The sequence below is a fragment of the Bos indicus x Bos taurus genome, chromosome 23, assembly GCF_003369695.1.
Source record: "Bos indicus x Bos taurus breed Angus x Brahman F1 hybrid chromosome 23, Bos_hybrid_MaternalHap_v2.0, whole genome shotgun sequence".
In the NCBI taxonomy this organism is placed as follows: domain Eukaryota; kingdom Metazoa; phylum Chordata; class Mammalia; order Artiodactyla; family Bovidae; genus Bos; species Bos indicus x Bos taurus.
The window spans coordinates 33308607-33331844 of NC_040098.1; the positions used below are offsets into that span (position 1 = coordinate 33308607).

General features: G+C 41.4%; 1 protein-coding gene across 7 annotated transcripts in view; it reads right to left on the reverse strand.

Moving 5' to 3' along the window:
* CARMIL1 (capping protein regulator and myosin 1 linker 1) overlaps positions 1-23238 on the reverse strand; it is a 308279-nt gene that overhangs the window by 2777 nt on the left and 282264 nt on the right. For 3 of the 7 annotated variants that reach the window (XM_027524071.1, XM_027524067.1, XM_027524068.1), the window contains 6 exons: positions 16973-17085; positions 11447-11882; positions 9677-9758; positions 7857-8060; positions 6530-6670; positions 3948-4097 (listed from right to left, as the gene is read on the reverse strand). In XM_027524071.1, the coding sequence (XP_027379872.1) occupies positions 3948-4097; positions 6530-6670; positions 7857-8060; positions 9677-9758; positions 11447-11882; positions 16973-17085 (1126 nt within the window). The remainder of the gene's footprint in view (positions 1-3947; positions 4098-6529; positions 6671-7856; positions 8061-9676; positions 9759-11446; positions 11883-16972; positions 17086-23238) is intronic. The other 4 variants (XM_027524073.1, XM_027524072.1, XM_027524070.1 and 1 more) reach the window with 2 other exon arrangements.

Sequence of the window (23238 nt, forward strand, 5' to 3'; positions counted from 1 at the left end):
TATTGCTCGTTTATCTTCAGAGCAAACGTATTAGCTTGCTTTCTTAGATTAAAAAATTTCATCCAATATTTATAACATCCTCAGAATCCCAGGTCTAATTGATGTCACATGATATGACATCAAGAATACCCTCTAAAAATGGAGAAATTCCTGCAATCAAATGCGTTTCTGTCACAGATAAAAACCAAGAACCCTGGACCAGGACTAACCGAAATTGAGTACCAATCCAACACAGGAATCTTCCTGCAAAAAGTAAGACTGTCCTTCAGTCTCCATCCAAGTGACACTAGCTTCTAAGTCCTCCAGGCCAGCGGGGGAGGGCGGGGGTGTGCACAAGTTAACAGGCTGATTTCTGAGTTGGTGACATAGAGCCAACCTGGTACCAGTCATGAAAGCAAAACTTCTAATTTGCCTGACACAGTCACGGAGAGGAATAATGATATGCTGTTTCTGGAGGACTGCCAATGCAGTTCACTATGGTGGTGACATTATTTAAAAATTCATTCTAAAAAATTCACTTTCATTGATTTAACTCTACCAGTTGTGAATGTAATAATGAGTCTAGTACCAGGCTGACATTTTCTTTGTATCATAAGTAAGGCACCATTCTTGGACAGGAAAACTGAGGCATGGTGAGACCAAGGAACTGTTTGCACAAAGCCAAAGCACTTGGTAGTAGTCCAGATTGCTAGTGCAAACAACCTTAGTAGGAGGTGTGTTCTTTGTCATTTGTTTTCCAGCCTTTAGGCAGCATTATTTGATTGCATATAATTAGGACAGTAATTACAAAATTACAATTATATTTAAGTAGGTTCAGTATTTCTGAATTCAGACTTTTTACTAATTTAGAGAAACTTTCTCTTAGGCAGCCTGATTTACTGCTTGACTTGATAACTGTTTTAAAGACTGTTTTACTACACTTCTTTAATGCAACAAGTCATACATCAAAGTTCAAGAGCTTCTCTATATGTGTCTATACACATGTATTACCATTCCAGGTACCAATAAAATTATAAAAGATACCTAAGTAAAAAGGCAATTTATTCAACAGAAACATTCTATGTATATTCATATCCTCTCTTCAGTGGTGATAACTGATAGGCTCAAATGTGAAGTCTGTCATTCTTGAAGATGATCTGAGTTTGCATATATATATGCAAATACATATATATGCTAATTTTAGAGCATCTGAAATGTGCATATAAATTCAGAATTAGAGATATAAAAATTTGAGCTTTTCTCTATTTTAAGCTCCACTGACATTCATATTTCTCGGGAGAAAAACATGATGACCTTAAAATAATCATCTGTAGTTGGCCTTTTTTTTTGGAATATTTTCTGACAGGCACCGAAAGTGTCAATGAACTGTTAAATTTCTTTTGAAGAATTCACATAGAGGTAGTAGAACCCAGATCTGGTGAAAAATGGGGAACATAGCACTGGGTTGCAGATTATTAGCCACAACCAAATATTTGTTGGCTATAGGCTGAATTATGGAAGAAGCAAGTGATACACTATAGGGATCTCAGAATAGGATGGCCTGTCCAAATAGGATACATTACAATGCATACAATGTCAAAACCAACTCTTTTCTTGAAGAAAATAGGACGTACTCTAATGAAGACATCACAGCTTATATTAAACGTAGAGAATGATATGAAATTCAAAAGATGCAATTACACATACTTCCAGGAAAAGAAAGCAAGCATTTTACCTGTCAAACCAATATTAAAATAGCCACATAATTAAAACATAATAATCATGATAAAAATAGGCAGCATGCTTTGAGAACAATAGCTTCTGTTTGTTTCAGAGAGAAATGATTTAGGAAGGTGAGAAAGCTGTTTTAGCATAAACAAAGCTGCTCTTAAAATACTGAAAGAAAACTACACACTGTGGTTTAATAGAATTGCTCTGCTAATTGCATTTGTTAACCAAACTATTCAGAAAGCAGACTGCTATGCAATTCTCAGGGCTGAAGACAAGTGCTGGGAATCGGCACTAACAAAACAAGATTAAAATATTGTACGTCAGATTATTTTAACTGAAGGTCCTTTAAAAATTATGCTTTTGGTTCCTGTTCATAGCTCAAGAAATCTAGGCAGGAAAGCAAATCAAGATGGTCCTATTGAATTCCATCAAAATTTGACGTAGCCCATCACAATGAGAGTTTTAAACCAAAGAGGTCATCAAAAAAAAAAAAAAAATTCAGAGAGAGAATTTCTTGCCTTTCTAGGATCTGGCTTTTCTCTAGCTTCATCTTATTTTTACTCTAACTCAAAACCTCACTGTATGATCAGTGTGGTACTGGCAGGTGGGCTCTCCATCCATGTGTTGTATATATAAAGTGCTGTTGGTGGTCTCTTGAAAAATGAACATTACATTGCGTGAAGGGTGCTTTGTTAACAACAAATGATTATAAGTCAACTGATGCAAGAGTTCAAATGTAAATTTCCAAAATCTAGCAACATCTAGGTAACCTTGGGTGTCCTTATCAAAAGAGACAATATAGAGCTTCTAATTTAATATAAATTCTCTTTCTTCAGAAAATGTCTTATTGTAATTTATATGATTTGAAGATAACAGATTTTCTTGAAAACATTAAAAAATCTCTTGCAGAGAGAAGCTATGTAACTGTGTGACTATGAACACACCTACCACAGGAAATCCTTTAAAAATCAAGAAATAAGTCAGTTGTTTTCCTCTGGGGCAGGTGCTACCCAGCCCAAACAGAATGTTGCTTTCTTTATGCAGTGGGCCATGTCCTTAAAGCCACCCTGTCACCTGGCTAGTGTGTGCTGGGCCACCAGGCAAGTCAGAGGACATGGCTTATCTCACAGTATCTGGTCAAGAAGGCTGACTCCAATGCTGTTGCTGGTGGGAGACTGGTAGATGCTTGCTCCGTTGTTCTTGATTTTAACTGTGTCAGAGAAAGTCCTCAAAGACAACAGTTCCTACTGAGAAGTCATAACTCACTGGGCTACTAAGCTATAAGGTAGATCAAAGGTTTGAGAATGGTTTAGCCTTTTTCAGTAAACGGAAATTATCCCTATTTTAAGTTCACTTCCACTGACCTGCCTTCTGGGATGCTTTCTGAAGAGGCAGTAAAGGGTGTGGGGTTATGGCTAAACTCCGGGCACTTTATCCCTGGAGCCACCTACCTTCATATGTTACCATCTGATAAAGTATTACAGGGAGGGGGGGGGGGGGAAAGCCTATTCCAAGGGAAGAAATCCCTTAAAGAAGCTTCAGATATCAAAATATTTAATATTTCTTCTATGATACTAAAACTTCCTTTAAAAGACTTTAAGTCATATTTATAAAAACCTATTAACCAGGGAGATGATGAATACTTCGTCATAGAAAAACCATTTCCTGAGTCAGCAGTACTTATTCTAAAATTTCCCACTGGAGATAAAAGCTGATTTAAAATCCATTTCCTGGGACTGTCCTCATCTGAACAGAACTTTACAGGATGTATAGTGTCGAATGGAAGACAGTTATTGGGTAACTGTTGTAAAATGATATAAGAGGTTGAAAAGTAAATTGGTGTGTTTCCTTTCTTCCTATAGGGTTACAAAGTGTCCACTGAAAGATCACCTGTATCCTTTGCTAGAAGAGTAAAGAGAGAACGGAAGAGACTAGGAGACATGACCCCAAATAGAAAAATCAACCTCCATGATCACAAAAATTTGAAAGGACAAGTCACCATAATCCAAAGTAACTTGGTCCTCCTCATAAGAATTTGTTTTTAGTTTTTTAAGTCAATACTTTTTGCCCCCCAGTGGAAGGACCATCCTGCTGCCATTTAGAGAAAAAAAAAGACCAACTGTATAAACAATCCCTGACCCAGTCCCAGGACAGAAGTTACTCAATTCAAGTTTGTTTTTGTTAGTGCCAGTTCATAAGCTCTGGGACAGTGAGCGATGATAAGTGAAGACTCTAACCATGTGTTGGCTGTGACTTCCTGCGCCCAATTGCATTCACTTCCTCTTCTGCAATGGTGGAGTACAGTTTTGAAGGTCTTTTCCCTCTACCGGAAGGCTTGCCACTGTCATGATCTGAATGCCTTTTGTAATAATCTCCTCTTTGCACTACTGAGGAAAAGGGATCCATTTTACCCTTTATAGTAGCAAATACATCAACGTGTTGACATTAATATTAAAAAATATTAATATTAAAACTTAAATATCAGCTTACCCACCCCACTTAAGATTCAAGGTACCTCCAATGTTGGTCCTGAACAGACACACCATTATCTATAGAATTCAACAGCCAACATTATGGAAATGTCGTGCAAAATGAGGTGAGCTCCGAGTCTGCCCCCTAAATATAACTAACAAAAAGGCCCCCGCGTTACTATTTCAATTCCAAGATGGATTAACGAAATTCACATTCACTATGGAATAATCCAGAAGAAGCACAGCCGTTTACCTGATTCAGAAATGAGTTGGGCACGCTAGTCCAGAGGGAGGCACAGAACAAGGAAATGAAGTAACCGGCATGAATAATGTACAAGAAAGTAGGAATGGGAACAACAGGAAAAGAGGGCTCACAAGTGGCTCTCATTCCTGGGCCAGCTTAGTGGACAAGCTGAAAAATAAACTGAAATCAAAACGTTACCACCTCTGAATTTACCAACTGTTCTGAGACCTCATGTATATTTGTGAGTCCAATTTCAGTTTCAAGCAACACCATCAGAATGATCTCAGAGATTATCCTGGATCCCAAACGGGAAAGCAGTGATTTCCATAGCTCTCCAGTCTTCAGCGGGGAAGATGCGGGGTGTGAACCATCCATAGTATTTGCTATTGGGAGAGTGGGGAAGGGATCAAGTATCTACCTGTGAAGCCCTGATATGTTTGAGAAGCAACACATTCATTCCTAAGTTCCTATAGAAAGAACACCTAATTTTCCCAAGCAGCCAAGGACCTGCCTGTAGCATCCAGTATTTCACCCTCTTGGTTAATGCTAGAGGCTCCATGGACACACTCTTTAACTCAGGAGACTGGTGGGTTACTCTGGGCCTCGTCTTAGACATCTTAGAAAACATCATTTTTCAAAAACGTTAAGCAATTATTTCTTGTTCAGCCCTCAGCCCTTTTCTTTTCAATCCATCCATATTCCCAATTGCTTTTGACAAGACAAACATTCCTACTTACCCTCACTACTCCTCCATGCCTTCCCATTTCTCACCAACAAAATTCTTTCAGACATTTTTCAAAGCTTCCTTATAAGTAAAGACACAAAGACAGCAGTTGCAGAAAGGAACAAATGAGGGTAGGATGGGGAAGGCACTGTGCGGTTTGAGCAGGCAGTCACTCTGACCTGACACCACCGATTCCTCTTTCTAGACCAAGGCTTTCAAAGGCTGTGGCTCTAATACTGAATCCTGTATTTATTGATCACCCAGTGTGAAATGACTCTGTCAGCCATCATTCAATGGCTTTAGTTTCTCTGTTTGACAGACTGGTTTATCAGCTTTGGTCAAAAATCCCCACCTTCTTTAATTTATAGCCAGTAGGTGAGTGAAGTTTGTACACATCAAATAAATCTGCAGAATGGAGATAAGAAAGCAGGCTGTGCTATTTTTTATGAGACTCTCAATCAACAAAGACAGTACTCAGAAACACTTTCCATTAATTTCAACCCAAAAGAAAATGAGCCAAGGTAGGAAGATGTCACAATCAGAGCGATCAAAGAATTCTAAAGCATCAAACAATCTAAAATAAAACCAAGCAACCCCAAACCACGCTGAGAGCTATCTGGACATGGGCGACGATGGCTCCAGATAATTTCTTAATAGGTGGGGCTTAGAGTTGGCAATTAGACTTTGTGATAGACAGACGTAACTGCACGTTGAACAGAATGGGAGAAGTGGAGAGAGACACGGTGGGGTGCAAAAGTCAGCCCAAACACACCTCGCCTCCACAGACAGCAATATTTGATCTGATTCTGGGAGAAAGCATTCAAGCCCTGGGGTTATCTTGCTCTGCTCCCACCCCAGCAAAGTAAAAGAAACAGAAAAGACACAAACTGGTGTGACAGTGCTCTGAGAACATCCATGCAGGTGACACTCCTGAGAATGAGGATCATCTGACTTCACGACCACACAAGCTAACCATCCACCACGTTTCCCAAGCCTGTGTGAGCCACTCCTGAACCATAGTGACAGCAACTGACCACCAGGCGGAGCTCTTCTGAGAAATAGTGGAACCTATAAACCTACAGGTAGCGCCAGTCAGTCACAAAACAATGTTGTTGGCACTCCTAATACACGAGGGGTCAGTTCAGGAGCATCTAGAGATTACTATTACCAAGACCTTTGGGCTGAGTGACTCAGTTACACTTTTACTCTTTGTATACAGTCTTTAACACCCAGTGTCACCAACAATGTTGAATCAAGTCTGCTCTGGTTCCAAAATGTAATCCAAGGGATGCTGACTGACAGACTCTAACCAAGATGAATTCCTTTCTCTAGAAATGACTCTCCTTGGGGAGAGCTAATGCAGAGAAAAAAATATCTTACCTTCCCGGGAAAAGGTCCTGGGACTGGGCTGCGGGCTGCCCTGGCCATCTCTCTCTTTGTCTGAAGGAACTTTTTTCAAGACGGGAGGAAGAAGAGCGACTTTAGGAGAACCCGGACTGGATGGAGAGTCTGGGACGTCCTCTTTGGAGACACAAAGACACCCATCAAACTGGATTCCTAAAGCATAAGCTGGCTTAGTCTTTAAATACAAATGACTAATAATCTTTTTTAAAACATCATAGTTTTTCTGGCCAAAAATTAGTTTCATAGCCCAGTGAAGTAACAAACAATAGAAAGAAAAATTAAAAATTACAAAGAGTTAAAAATCTACAGATATGAATATACCTTGCAGACCGAATTTCCGTTTCAGAATTTCAGTGAGCTGATATTTGAAAATCAGACTGTAGGTGTAAGACTAAATACTCCTTCTGCCTCAAAGGCCATTTGATTTTCTTAAAATAAGTGATGGTTATAACCCACTGACTTTACCTGCTCTCAAATCCAGTACAGTGGTCACCATATGTATATAATATAGATTTGTACTTTCAGGAGTAGGGGTGCATGTACCTATGTATACTTACTGAGGTCAGTTAGAATAACTTAAAATCATGGACTTTGAAGACCAGAAAGGACTGTTGTGAACACTGTACAACTGGAGAGATTAAATGACCTGCTAAGATAAAAAGATGGCAAAACAGCTCGTCTGTTATTTCTGAAGGCTGTCCTGTTTCAGTCTAATTGAAAGGAAAAACTGAATTGCACTCCCTTTCTCTGCTCTGTCACCGGCAAGGTTAATTCTCGGTGTGGGTGTGTGTGTGTACACACGGACAGTGGGGGCTGTGTGCCTCTGTTGGTGTGCCCATAGTTTGCCCAGCCCTGTTCTAAACCCTAAATATTTCACAGGATATCGGATAAAAACAGATGAAAACGGATAAAAAGCAACTTACGCTTTCCCTAATTATGGCTCTCATCCTTAACCTGTGGCTTTCTCGAGGGTCTGAGCACCTGGACTCAGCCTGCAGAAAGCTACAGCGAGCACCGCCAGGGGGCGAGCACCACACAGGGGTGCTTTCACCATCCTGCCTTCGACCCACAGCCCTGAGTGCAAGGATGGTCCCTGAGTGGGTGACCTGGGTGCTGAATGAAGGAGCCCTTCAGCCGCGGTCACTTTAGCAGGATTCTCATGGCCCTCTCCTGCAGACACCTCCCCCTCCCCAGTCATGTTCACCAGACGCCCTGGAAACCATGTGTGGAGGTCCAGGCCCTCCAGCTTGGGAAGCCACCTGGTCATAGTGTTACTTCCCAATCGGCAAAAACCAGTCCTTACCAGGCCGCGAGGCAGTTCTTGGTTTCTGCGGAATGGTGGGCCGTGCCGCCAGGTTGGGTTTGGGGGCCTGCAGGAGGGGCTTCGGGCTGGTGGGCCTGTTGGAAAAGCTCCGGGGCTTGGAGACCGCCTCCGCCTTGAGGTCGGCTTTGGCATTCTTTTCTGGGGTTCCCAAACCGAAGCGGTTCTCTGGATGCACTTTAGGCACTAAAATGAAAACGGGCACAAAAAGCACACTTTACTGTAAAAGTCAAAGGTGAAAGAAACCAATCCTTTAGAGACTTCTATAGCTGTTTATAATTTCTCAGCTATTTTAATAGAAGTATAGTTGCCTTACAATATTTGTTTCATGTGTCCAACATAGTGATTCAATATTTTTATAGACTATATTCCTTATAATGTAGTTATAAAATACTGGCTATATTCCCTGTGCTGTACATTATAGCCTGTATCTTATTTTGTACCTGGCAGGCTGTATCTCTTAATCCCCTTCCCCAGTCTTGCCCCTCCCTCCCAGCCCCTCCCCACTGGTAACCCTTAGTTTGTTCTCTGTATCTGTCACCAAAGATATTTTAGAACAGAAACACGCTATTCTGGCATGTTTTCAGAATCAAAACATGCTGGTGGAAAACTACAATTCTTGGTAGAAAAACAGTGAACTCGATGGCACTCTTCTGATCACTTCTGACTATTCCATGGATGACAAGCCTCATGTTTAACAGGGTACATGCCCATAGGGGCATACAGGGGCGAGAGCAGGTCTCAACGCATTTGAAGCACTCAGATCTTCCTTAGATCTGGCACAAGGTACAGTATAACCAACCGTAGGCACCTCTGTTCTGGATGACACTCTGGAGTTGGGCTGCAGGCTCTGGGAGAGGAGGACTGTGTCCCAAACCTCACATTTAGTGAGAACCACTCCAGGAGCATCATCTCCTGCTGCCTTAATTTATCCAGATAACAAGGAAATATAAACTGGCTGAACATGAGTTATAGTCTCTTTCCTTATTAAAGTTCAACACAAGAATGTCAAACAGCAAAATGAGGTAATTAACAAGTTACTCTCCAGTTTCCATCTAAGGTCTCTTACTCTCTTACTACACCTAAAAAGTCAAAGGGACAAAGGATGTTGAATATTCATGGATGTTCAAGCTGAGAGAAAAGAGCATTCCCTCATGTCAATTAAAAGGGCTCCCTGCTATATACTATAAGTGGCTTATTTTTAAAAACATCAGCAAAACAGACTCATGGATACAGGAAACAAGCAGGTGGTTACCAGAGGGGTAGAGGGGTGAGGGAGATTAAGAGGCACAAACTTCTGGAGACAAAATAAGTGTACCACAGGGATGAAGTGTACAGCCTGGGGAAGGAATACAGTCACTAATACTGTAATAACTTCATATGGTGACAAATGGTAACTAGCATGATGATCACTTTGTAATAGAAATATCAAATCTCCATGGTGTGTACCTGGAGCTAACTCGGTGTTCTAAGTCAATTACACTCCAATAATAATTGATTTCATCAGCCATGTCCCCTCTCTTTTTCCCCTCCCCAAATGCCCCCCGTTTAGGAGTTCTTCTCAAGGAAATCTCTTTCCCTTTGTGGAATCAGGAAAGGTGCCTTGTCCAGGTGCTAAGTTATCGTGGTGGGAATGAGCCCCTAAGTGGAGCTGGGCCAGGTGAAGGGCTGTGGTCTTCTAGGGAAAGTCAAGGTCCATTCTTGCTCTCCATCTTTATTTCCCTTCTGTCAATCACATGCGACTCCTGGGACCAGAAGGTAATAGTTTGTCCTAAGTGGGTGATGGCAGTGGCCTGACTTACCAGCCCCACCTCCATCCAACCGTTCTGTGCTGCTCAAGGTCAGGCTGGAAGAATCCTGGGAGACAGCATCGTTCCCAAGTTTCTAAAAAATTCAAGCACCCCATCGCAAAAGTGCATAGTTATGTAAAGTGTCAAGAGAAAGAACAAAGCACATCATAAGTAGCAACAAATAATGGCTCCTTAACTCTCCTGCCGTGACACTGACTGTGCCTGACTTCGTCTCCCTGAGGCTCTGCTGCTGAGACAAAACTACAGGAAACGCTAGATGGCGCTTTAAGATCATTGGTGTATGTTTTGGGCAACTTAAATCCTAAGAATTTTGTCACTTGGAGCCCATCTATTTATCAAATCCAAAGCACAAGGGAAAAAACCCTCCAGCACTTCTCATCTTTCTACCAAAAGACAGCTATATTCATCGATGGAAACAGTATAAAATAAACAGCTCATTAGTCAAAACAGCACATTCCTTGTTATAAAGTCTATAAAACAGACTAAAATGTAAACATTTCCTTGGGCATCTGACTCATCAAAGATGTGGTCACAGTATTTACTCAGAATTCTGGCCAGTGAAGGCCGCATCGTGCCTCCCTTTGTTGAGTTAACAGAATATAGTTTTATCCCAACTCTCTTCTGAGAGCTAATGAGTGAGTTAGGAGGGATTTGTAAATAGAAAATTGCTAGAGAACAGTGGTGGTGCTGGGGGAAGAACTATGATGAACAGCTGTAAAATCATGTGGGATGCAGGATTTAATGAAACAATCAGTATCTTTAGAAGTAATATAAAACAAGCCCTCTGTGTCCTGGTATAACCACTTACTTTCTGAAAATCAAGAGTTCATCAAGATGGACTGTTTTATTCTGATACTTTAAATAAAGTTGGAGAACCCAGTTTTATAAACATAAAAGAGCTCAAGATAGTGCACAGACACCAAAACCTGAGTTTTTCCTGAGGGCAGGAAAAATATAGAGGTTAAAAAAGGGACGAAAAATAAATACACAACTTATACCTTTAAAAGAGGTTCAGAAATAAGTAATGCAGATTTGGGGGTACTCAGTTCAGTTCAGTCACTCAGTTGTGTCCAACTCTTTGCGACCCCATGGACTACAGCACGCCAGGCTTCCCTGTCCATCACCAATTCTAGGAACCTACTCAAACTCATGTCCATCGCGTTGGGGGTACTCAGCAGTTTTTAATGATAAAATGTGTCTTCATAGCAACACAACATATCTCCATAGTCAAATATTCAATTAATTCTAACAATACTTTGCCTTTTAAACCTTGAATTTAGCAAGGAACTTTCAGGTTTGGAAAAGGACATAAACTCTGAAAATAACTGAAAAACAGATCTCCCTGGTTAGAACTAGAATCTGGTTTCAATCATTTTATTTGCCTCCGTCAGTTGTCCTATCTCCAGTGACCCTTGGGTCTCCATTTGGATTCAACAGTCTTTCCCCAGAGTGGAGCACGCCCTTGGCACAGCTGTCACGTGTTTCTGTGAGAGGCACAGGAGCACCTGAGCAGGTGAGACATGGACCTGCAGCCACTGCCTGACCTTCCAAGGCTGAGGCTCTTCAGGAGCGCGTGACCCTAGTGCTGGTGGAAAAACATGGCCAGGTCCTGTCTGTGCTCTGCGTCCTTTAGGAAAGAGCCATTTGTTTGGGGATTTTTATTTAGTTCAGGCTGTTTTCCTGTACCTGTCTTGCCCATAAAAACGGCGTGAAGACAAAAATGACAAAGACAACCAAGTCAAAAGAGACCCTCTCCCTTACCTTCAGTGAGCAAGCAGCCTTGGCTTTCATCTCCTGCTTGGCTTTCATCTCCGCCAGCAGCCCACTGCCCATCATCTGGACCCCGTACCTTCGCCCTCCCTGTGGGCTGCCCTTGCTGTCACTCCGGTCCACCTTCCCCACGTCTTCCCCTTGACTTTCTTCTAAGGAGTCGGGTGTTTTGATCTCCTCCACCCGATCAGCACTGCCATTGTGCTCGGCTGGCTTTGTGTCCTTCCTGGGGGCGTCCACAGCTGGACTTCTGACTCCCGCCTTGGGGGAGGAGAGTTCTTCTGCTGTCAAGACTGTTGAAGACCGCTCAGGTTTGTTCCGGGGTTTGATTAAATTGAGAAAGCCAGTTTTCCGAAAGTCACGTTTTTTCTTCTCATCTCCTCCTTCACTAAGCTCGTGGGACTCTGAGCCCCTCGCTGACCATCGCCTATAATTCAAAAGAAAATCCTGTTGGGTGTACTGTAATTAAAGCTTCAGCAACAGTCACTCAAAACAGAAATAAGGAGATGGCTGCTTATATAGCAACAATTTTGAAACATTTTAAAAAGTTGACTTGGAAATTGGAAGGTTGACTATCATCATATCCACAGGTGAGGAACCTGAGGCACATAAAAATTAAGAATGAGAATCTGAAGGTATCATTGGGAGGATTGAGAGCAGAGGTGAGTTTTTTCTGTTTAAATGCTCTAGTCAAGTGCCTCTCCACTAGTAAGAACTTGTAGAAAAGGTAGATCCACTCATGGCATAGATGAGTGACTGCCTTATTTAATTTGGAGGGCACTGGAAAGGCCCAGATTTTCCCTTAAGCACGTGTAATCCCTCCACAATCATTAGATAACATCTGAAATTCCACCCTAAGTGGGATCCATGATCCAGATCCTTGCTTAAATGTAAAAATAAATTATAAAAATAAAAAGCACTATTCAAAACCAAAAGAAATGTAATACCACGGAAAGAGGGAATGACATGAAAAAGCAGCTGGTGATCTTTGGGAGAAGTTTGTCAGAATATTCTGAACATCCTGAAACCTGGGAAATGGATGGGGAGACAGTAAATGATTTGGGCTGAATGGCAAGTATCATGAGAGCTTTTTACTAAGAGCTGGAAGGACACCCATGTATCTCCTCTGAGTCCCCAGGAAAATGCCAGCAGGAGAATTTTTTTAAAAAAGAAAAAAGGCCTAAGCACCAGAGAGGAGAAAAAGCAAAAACAATAGTTTGGAAGCCAAAACAGTTAGGAGTAGAAACTGACTTCATAAATCTGGGAAAGCTGACCCCTGAAGTATTAGTTGGGAAGGCCCAGAAGCAAATGGATTTCAGGTGAAGGGACACAGAACGTGCCATCCCATAATATGCTTGTGGCATAGCATTATTTTAGGCTGGTTACTTTTAAGGAACAGCAGACACAGGGGAAATTTCTCTTCTGTAAGAGAAATATACATTTATACAGAAAATCACCATGTTGTAAGGGGGTATTCCTCTCCATACTAGGAGAAGCAGGATAACTGGATCCCTAGAAATTTATCAACAGAGAAGGACCAGGACTCACACCTGCATAACAACCTTACCCTTTGTTTACCTGGTTCACAATAACATCCCCTAACAGTCTCTCTTCCGTCTTTAGCTGAAGATGGTATGTAAGGTGGTGCTGTGGGCCATTTCAGGGAGTTAGTGTTCCTAGGTATCCCCCATGTATACAAGAGGTATATGTGTTAATATAATCCATGAAACAAGAATAATCGAAAAATTTGATAGTGGAAATGGGAAACTCAAGGTTGGAAGATAAGAATGAGAAAATCTCCCAGAAAGTTGAGGGGAGGAGGGGTAAGAAAAAGACGAAGAAATACAAGAAAAACAGTTTTTCTTTTTTAAATACTAGCAGATAAAGAGAAGAAATACAATTTGAATAATAGAAGTTTAAGTAAAAGAATATAGAGAAAAAGGAAGCAAAGAAATTATGAAAAATAATTCAAGAAAAATTCCAGAATCAAGGGACACAAATTTCCAAATTGAAATGGCTCATGAGTGCCTAACAAATGGGTTTTAACAAAACAAGATAAAAAAACCCACATAGAACATATCACCATAAGATGTCAACATACTAAGAACAGAGAGAAGATCCCAGATACTTTCTGAGAAGCAGAAAAACAAGCAACAAACAAAGGATGAGGGCTCAAGATGACACTGGATTCTTAGAGCAACATTAGAAGTGAGAGGATAAGGGGACCAGGTTTTCAAAATTCTAAAGAAAGATGGATTCCAATCTAAAGTTCTGTAGCTGTCACAGTATTAACCAAAATGCAAGACATGTGAGTTTCAGAAACTCACCTCCTGTACTTCCTTCTTCAGCAAATAACCAGAGATGCTGCTGCCCCAGAACAAAAGTGAAGTAAGGAAGAGGATGACCCAGCCAAAGGAAACGGGAAAGACACAGGAATGAGTGAGGAGAAACCCCCAACAGATGGCAAAGTGGGGACCCCAGGAGGACAGCAGGGGACCAGACCTAAAGGCCAGGCTGGAATGGTCAGACAGTAGTGAAGTATGTGCCCAGGAAGATGAAACTGAGAAGATGTGAGGAGATTGAGAGAACATTCATACCTTTACAGAGATTTAGAAGGCATGTCAGTGACAGGTATACGGAAAACTAAGCAAATTCAAAAGGGGACAATTATTAACTCCAGGGAAAATAAAAAGTTGGAAAGGCAATATAATCACTGCATATTGTATAACAGCTCTGAACATTTACATGCTTATAATGAAGTAAACATGAAATACTAATGTAGCCAACAATTATGACACAGTTGCTGCTAAGTCGCTTCAGTCGTGTCTGACTGTGCGACCCCATAGACGGCAGCCCACCAGGCTCCCCCGTCCCTGGGATTCTCCAGGCAAGAACAGTGGAGTGGGTTGCCATTTCCTTCTCCAATGCATGAAAGTGAAAAGTGAAAGTGAAGTTGCGCAGTCGTGTCCGACTCTTTGAGACCCCATGGACTGCAGCCCACCAGTCTCCTCCATCCATGGGATTTTCCAGGCAAGAGTACTGGAGAGGATGACACAGTTAACTAAGATGAAAAATGTGATAGCGGAAATGGAAAACTCAAGGTTGGAAGATAAAACTGAGAAAATCTCAGAGTTGAGGCAGGGAGGGGTAAGAAAAAGATGAAAAAATAGAAGTGTATGTGTGTTTGCCTGCAAGCGTTTGGTGGACAGTAGGGTCAGACTATACTGTAGGAGCTACATTATCATCCTCTATAGTAAGAAGCCACTAGTTATGGTCACTATTTGAAAAATAAATAGCAACAACAAAAAAGTTATTATGAAATATGGAAACAAACAGCTAAAAGAATAGGAATTAATTGCCTCTGGGGAGTAGGGAAAGAAACAAGGTTTTTTTTTCTTTCTTTTTTATAAAACACCTTAAAACACCTCTGAGATTTTAAACTACAAGGAGCATGTTGAACTTCGATTTTCAAACTTCCTTCATACTACTTGATGGTTTGACCTATGCCTGGACCTCTACATAGCAAACTGACAATGATCTGTTTTTATGTAACAAAAAGAAATGAAACAAATCACAACTTCTAATAAATTCCATCATTATTTGATGAAATTTGATGCACCTAGTTCTATTTGTGTACTAGAACATGAAGAGAATCCTCCTAAAGCAGTATCTTTGTAGAAAGTGGGGTTTATACCTTATAAAGTTTGCCCAACTTTCACTGGGCTTATTAGAGGAGGAGGTGACTTTAAGGGCAGAGGAGATCCCCCTGGCAGTGACGACACATATGATCCGAGTTGAATGTGCACAGACCGCTCCACTAATTCAACATCAAAAGTTTGGGACGAGGAGAGCCTACAGTATTATCTGTTTATACAGATACAGGCCAAGATTGTCTTGATTCATTCAACCAAGAGTGACTGAGGGCAGATTATACATTATGGGCTTTGACAGACACGAAGTTATAATGAGAAATCAGACCCAGGCATTTGTTGGTGAAGGACAGTATTCTATAGGAAGAAAAGATTTGAAAACAGATCATTAAGAGGGATTTCCCCATTTGGCTCAGTTTATGTTGGTACTTCCTGAACCTTTTGCATTAAGACTATGTTCATCCATTCCCCACAATGTAAAAAAGAAAAACAAAAAAACCCTCAGGGGATTATGTTGCTCTAACAGATGTATGCGGAAGATGAAAAGAAAAAAGTATCAAGTCAGCAATAGACAAAGGGTTATTAATTGGGGAGGAGAGGAAATGAGGCAGGGAAAAGCTTCAAAGAATAAATGATATTTACATTGGATCTTGAAGGAGAGAATAGAATTTTCCCCAGTATGGCAAGCTTCAAGGCCAGTGTCAAAGGAGATAAATAATTGGGTCCTAAAGCTTATAACATTCAGTAAGTTATACTGTTATGGATATAAAAATTTAACCTGCTCCCACCTCGCCATCCTGCAAAGGCAAGATAAGGCACATCAATCTATAGAATGGACCAGTTTTCCTTCCCTGTGCCTGGCTTGCCCACCCTCCACTTATCAGGATGGTTTAAATTAGTTCCTGGATTTGATATCTCAGGTGAAGAACATTTCACCAACACAAATCCTTATTCAGTACTTGGGAGTGGATCTGCATTTAGTTGGAGATTAAATAACTTGGTACAAGTCATGCTTAAAGGCTTGAGTGTTTCAAGTTAAGCTGTTAATAAAAGTACCACTGAGTTGACTTCTAAGGAAACTCTGTCTTGGTAATAAGAAAATTCAGACAGAACTTTTCAGAGGCTAAATCTGAAGCCTCTTTACTAATTCTGTTGTCGTTCTGACTCTGGTAAAGCTGTGCTACTTAGCAATGAATGATGTGTGCTCCCAGACATATCAAATTATAAACACGGGGAATTTAAAAATACAGTTGACCTCTGAATAATGAGGGAGTTAATTCACAGTCAGTCCTCAGTATCCGAGTTTGTCCACATCCACAGATGCAACCAGCCAGGGCCCGTGTAGTATCGAAGTATCTACTATTGAAACAAATCCACAAATAAGTGGACCCAAGCCATTCAAACCTGCATTGTTCAAGGGTCCACTGTTAGTAATTTCAGCCTGCCAAACGTATCTCATTGTCTGAGATACATCCAGATGAATGTAATAAAGCCCTAAAGGGAAAAAAAAAAAAAAAAAACTCTTGGGGAGATACATTTTGTGGTCTGATTTAGATATTACAGTGGTTCTTCAACTTGAGTGTGTCTCAGTATACCCTGGAGGGCTTATTAAAACACAGGTTGTCAGCCCCCACCTCTAGTTTCTCATTCAGTAGGTCTGGGCTACAGGTTTGAGAATTCACGTTTCTAACAAGTTCCCAGTTGATGGTGGTCTTGCAAACCACCAGAAAAGTAAACCCTCTGTCAAATGTCTATCTTATATACTTATGAAATAAGAGCCTTAGTACATACTAAGTTTAAAATTATCACTGTTAGTAATTTAAATGTGAATTAAATGGTGTGATTAGTGAAATGACTCTGAACTCACTTGGAATCCATTTTGGTCACCTTCTTGGTGAAAAATTCATCTACACCTTCATCCACTCTCCCCATAAGACCGTTCTGCTCACCATCTTGGGAGACTATGCTGGTAGCACAGCCCTGCAAACCAAACAGGTGTGATATTAATTTACATTCAATATGTATCACTAGATTTAAGACACACAAAGGCCATGGCAAGGACACAACTGATGGAGATAGGGCCCTATAGTCTACCGGAATAGAAGTCAAATGTAGAAATGAAGGTAGAAAGAAACCAAAGTGAGAAATGCACTATAAACACAAAACCTGCTGAAGGACTGAGGCTGAGTAGTGCTGTCTTGGAAGCAGCTTGGAACCTAACAGGCTGTGAAGAGTCGTGTGTTCTTGAAGCACAGGAAGGCGTTGCAGGCACATTGGTAAGGCAGGAGAATGCATGAAAAAATGACACGCTGTTTTGAGAACAGTAATAATTCCAGTGACCAGGGGCCTGAGGCTTATAGACAGAGTAAACTGCTGAGTATAAACCCTAGCAGATACTGAAAGCGGCCACTCCAAACACACCCACCCACACACACTCACACTTGCTTCCTCTTTCTTGCTGAAAGAACTCTGATTTCAAGACGTGAATACTTAAACAGTACTTCTATCTCCTTGCCTGTGACTGGTGTGATATACGTCTGGCCAGTGAGATATAAGGGGGTTCATGGGCAGGTTTTCCTGCAGAAGAAGGGATGTATTTTTTTCTACATGGTTATGAGAGAGGATGTGACGTCTGAGCCATGGCAATCACCTGGAGTTCAAGAGGAATTGAGCCTGAGGATAAAAGCCACCATGCTGAGGATGACAGAGCAGAACAGTGGAAGCTATGCTTATGCTGTGCTGAATAAACCCATCCCAGACCCCGAGACTTTTGGATTTCTTGTTGAGTGAGAAAATAAGTATTTCTCATGGCTTAAGTCATTTCCAGTTCAGCATCTCTCAGATCTCTCATTCATAAATGAATACTTTCCAACTAATAATACAAGGTCTGACAGTGAACACCCTTGAATCCTATATTAAAGAGCGTGGAATTTATTTTGCAGGTGAGAGGGAGCCCTGAAGAAGTGTCATGACCCAACCTGTTTTGGTCAGATAATTCTGGGGCAACATGAAGGCTATATTGGAAAAGGCGATATATTGGAGAATAGAATAAATTCTATTCAAGAACACAGTGAAAGACTTCTGTGATTGTTTAGTCTAATCTGGAGGGAGGTGTGGGACTAAGTAGTAGGGAATTGAGAAAGAAAGAAAAAGACATTGCCTAAGATGAGGCTGAAGTTTCCAGGCTGGGTAGATGACAGCATGATTCTAGGGAACATAGTTCAGAGATCTGATTTGAGGAAGAAGATGATGCATGTAATCTCAGGCAGTGTTGTTTGAGGTGCTGTGGAAATCCAGGGGCAGGTGCCTAAAGCTTGAGTCTCAGGAAAGAAGCTCGTGAGGAGCTATAAAGTCATTCAGCACTCTAGCATTTGTCTTTGAATGGACAACTCAGTGAATTCAATAACATGCTTGGTTTTGTGTCTGCGAAAGTGTATTAATATTTCACACAGACAGGTTGTGGGCCATTGAGAAAGAGCATGTATCTTGCCCATTCTCTTGGGCACAGGACAGATTCCCATGTGGTTGCGATATCTGGTCTGGATATCTTGCCACAGAGTGGTGGGAAAACTCCTTTCTGTGATCTTGATTTGCAAGTCTCAAGCTGCCTCTAGGGAAGCTGGCTCTTGTCTGCACAGGCATTGTTTTAAAAAAAAAAAGACCCATGATTAGCTTTAAACAACCATCCGTTCCGTTCACTGGCAAGGTCCATTATGGAAACGAGCTGTGTGTTTGAGTTCACGATTGTAAAATGCTGAAAAGTGAGCAGATAACAGGTAACAGACCAAGAACCCTGTGAAATGTGAAAACAATTATACCTTTCGTCTGAATGGTACTTTATAGTGGAGCCAGGCTTTCCTGTGCATTGCAGGAGAGCAGAGAAACAGCCAAGTTCAATAATGCAGTTATGGAGGGAAAGCAGCTCATTGAATAACTTCTGTTTTGATTACAAAAGACAAAGTAGCACAGAGCTAGCTTGGATGTAACTTCTCCTTTTGTAAAAGAAGACTGGAATTTCTACAGTGATAATCGCTCCCTAAGTTTGCACAGTGCTTTTACTGTTGTCTTTATACCTACCCTTTGAACTGAAAAGGAAACATAGTCTTATCCTGCCTTGTGGTTAGTCCCAGATCAAACCATGGCTCAGAGTGTGAGGGGCTCCTGTTTAGGTCACCCGAGTGATGGATGACAAGGGTACAACCCCAGAATACATGCTCGTAACCTAGGGCATCCTTCCACAACACCCTCACTTCCCCTCAGAGGCTGCCTCTCAAATTCCTCTCCCCATTTTGAGGGGGAAAAGCAGTTTTTTTACAAGTATAATTTCTCCTTTCAGCCCTTTTCTTTTTTCCTGCTTTGAAACAATTCACAGCTAGCACAGAAGGTCTCTGGGGACATGAACAATCAACAGGTTTCGGAGATGGAGGCAGGCTGAGCTCAACAAGCAGTCTGCTTTCCCATCTTGCAGGACCAGCCAGTTTTTACAGAACCTTAGAGACCCCAGGTCCAACTCTATCATTTTAGAAATAAAGAGACTAGGAGCAGAGAGATTGAGAAGTTCAGTATCACTGGGAGACCTTGAGCAAGATGCAGCTGTAAATGCACCTGTTAAAAGTAAGAGGTGTCAGCAGCCTGCAAGAAGAGCAGCAGAAACACTGAAGACTGAAATGATAGGCGGCTCCTCAGAGGGGTTCAAGGCCAAACACACCTGCGGCCTTAGCTCAATTGCCAGCAGAATGAAAGGGAAGGACATATAGACATCAGAAGTTCTCAAAATTCCATTTGATTTTGGTCTTTTCTGTCAAGGATTATAAATTTCAGACTAAAAAGGGGAGCAGAGCTGGTGGGAAGGGAGTGCAGAAAACTTTATCCCTGCGCTGGTTGGAACCCACTGCATCTGTGCTTAGAGGAAGGATTTTGCAAATAAAATCACAAGTGGTTGTTGTTGGTGTCTGAGAAAGAAAGAGGGCAGATTTCTCATCGCCTGTGTATATATAAGTAAATGCTAAAAGGATAACTTGTGAATGCTTAGAAGATAAGCCGGTGATTATGAAGACTAAAGACAATTCAGACCACCCTCTGTTCTCCCTTTGCCTGGATTATTAAGATGAATGCACCAGGGCAACACCGGAGGAGATGCGCCTGGATTTTGACAAGGCAGCTGTCAGATCTCTCCTAATGTCTCCACAAGCCGGATGGAGAGAGATGGGCAGGAAGCAAGAACAATTAGGTACATTAGTGACTCTGAACAAAAAACCCAAAGAGTGCTAATTAGTGAGTTGAATAATCATGAAATCTTATACACATGTATTAGACAGTAAGAAACATGAAAAGAGCCAAGTAATCAAGCCAGGAAAAGGGGAATCCAAAAGGAAGTAAAATAAATTAAAAAAAACAAAAACAAAAATTAATGAACTTGAGAGGAATAGTAAAGCTAATTCCTTGAAAAAGACTCCTAGATGGTAGGGAATCTGCCTGCTATGCAGGAGACCAGGGTTCAAGCCCTGGGTTGGGAAGATCCCTGAAGAAGCGAATGGCAATCCATTCCAATATTCTTGCCTGGAGAATTCCATGGGTCACAAAGCGTTGGACATGACTGAGTGACTATCACTTTCACTTTTAGTAAATGAGACCTTGCAAAATTAGGATAGAAGCATTAAAATATATTAGAAATGAAATAAATTGGGACAGAGCTATTGATACAAAAGAGATTAAAGACTCATAAGAATTCTAGAAACAACTAAGTGGACAATATCCTAGAAAAATAGAAATTACCAAAATGGTATCAAGGAGAATTAGGTAATCTGAATAGATCTGATGAAATAAAATTCATATATTTTGGTAAGGCAAGAAAAATTTAAACATAAAATTTTTCTCTGCCCATTTGGACCTTCTCTCTCCCCTCCAGAGTGTATTATGAATCTACCTTAATCAGACCTACTTAGGAGATAATCTTATAAGGGATCAGGATGGCCCACTTCTCTTTGCACATGCAGGCCTGGATTGTGTGAACTGTCAGTACATCATCTGACATATAACCCTTTGTCTCAAAAACTTATGTAACTGTGTTCTGACCTCTAACAGCAGAACAGTCCTGAAAGACTGTCTGTCTCCCAGGTTATAATCCTCAGGTTGCTGCAAATAAAATTTTCCACTTCTTTCTTAGATTGACTGTTGATTAATTTTTTTGTCAACAGATCTGTAACAAAAGAAATCAAATCCCTAGTTTAAAAAAAAAAAATCCACCAATGAGCATTACGTGCACTCGTAACACATAAAGCCCAGGTGGCTTTCCAGGAGAGGAACAGAAAATCTATATGACATGCAAACTCTGCTCCAGAAACGGGAGAGGAGAAAAAGGAGAAAGGTCCTCAACTAACTTTATGAAGATAGTTGTGATGTAGTGATCTATAACAACAAATACATACTTCATCTTCATCCCTATTTCTAGCCAGACCTCTTACACCCTTGGAATTTCCTGATGAGAGCCATAAAGGTGCTTTGATTACATTAATGAAGTGACTTTGGAACCACCTAAAGATGGGGGTTGATATCCAGGAGACCCAACCACATGATTAGAGGGTTGAACTTTCAGTCCCAGCCCCTGAACTTTAGGGAGCTGAGAAGGTCTGGAAGTTTAATCATTGCCAATGACCAGTGATTTAATCAATTATGACTGAATAATGAAGTCTCCCTTAAATCCCCCAACGGACAAGGTTGGGAGAGCTGCCGGGTGAATGAATATATGGAGATGCAGGGAATGTGACATGCTGGAGAGGGTGTGGAAGCGCTGAGCCCCTCCTTGACATCTCTCCTTAAGCTTGCTGTTCTTGAGTTACATCCTTTTATAATAAATGGGTAATTCAGTATGTAATGTGTATATTAACTGCTATAACAAATTAATCATACCCAAGAAGGATCGTGGGAATCTCTGATTTACATCCCATTAGTCAATATGGGCAACAACTGCCAACTAAGATTGTTTCTGGCCCTGTGGTTCTATAGGAATTAAGCCATTAGCCACTGCAGTCACTGCCCTTCAACACACCCTGAAAGGAGTTCAGGGTGCAAATCAGGAATGAGACTCTGTGATTCAGAAAAATTGGCAGAATAGGACTTCAGACCAATATTTTCGAGAAAATTTTCTCAACCTAATTTCATGCATCTTCCCGTACTTAGAAAAGTACTGAAATCATTAAGATATCTGCACCTCATGAACAGCAGCAACCTTCTACTGCTGCTGACGTCCGCCACCTCTATGAGCAGTTTTCTGAGAGGCTATCCCCAGGCTATAGTCCTCAGTAAGACTCCAAAGAGAACTGAAACTCACAGGTCTCACGCTGTGGGTTTTCATTTCAGTTGACAGTATCCTTTATAATAAACCAGTAATAGTAAGCAAAATCTCCTCTTGAGTTCTGTGAGCCGTTCTAGCAAATTATCTAAGCAAAGGAAGGGAGCATGGAAACCCCCCATGAAGTTACAGTTGGTCAGAAGTACAGGAGACGACCTGGGACTGGTATCTGAAGTGAGGGTACCCCCGAGCCCTTGACTTGAGGAGTCAAAATTGAACTGACCTGTAGACAGCCAGTTGTGTCCAGAGAGCTGAAGAATTAATCAGTGTAGGAGGGAAAAACCCACACATTCAGAATTAGAAATGTTCAAATTAAGAACAGCCTCCGTACTTGGGCTTTGAGAATTCTGATACCCAGAAAAGCCCACTGGGGCATTAGGCATCAAGGACAAGCTCTAGAAAAGCTAAGATTGACTTAGGGTGGGCTGGGGCTACCTAGTCTGTCCAAACAAAACCAAAACAACACCAATATTAAATGACTGCTGCTGCTAAATGCTGCAACCTTCTCACCCTCCACTGGAAGATGCAGGTGCTGGGGCCTGTGTGGCAGCTTCGCAGAGTTCAATGTGAAAGCGCTTTGAAAATCACACTCTGTGCATCCAAGGGAGAGCAAACTGTACACTCGCTAAGCCTCTGGCAAGAAGCGAGATCTGTTCAGACCCAGGACCGTAATCTGTTATCTGAGGACAACATGCGTCCCTAGGATGGAGCACCCTGGGGTGTGCTGACCCTATGAATCCTAGCTTTCCTGTGGACAAGGTCAAGATCTCTCTAGAATAGAC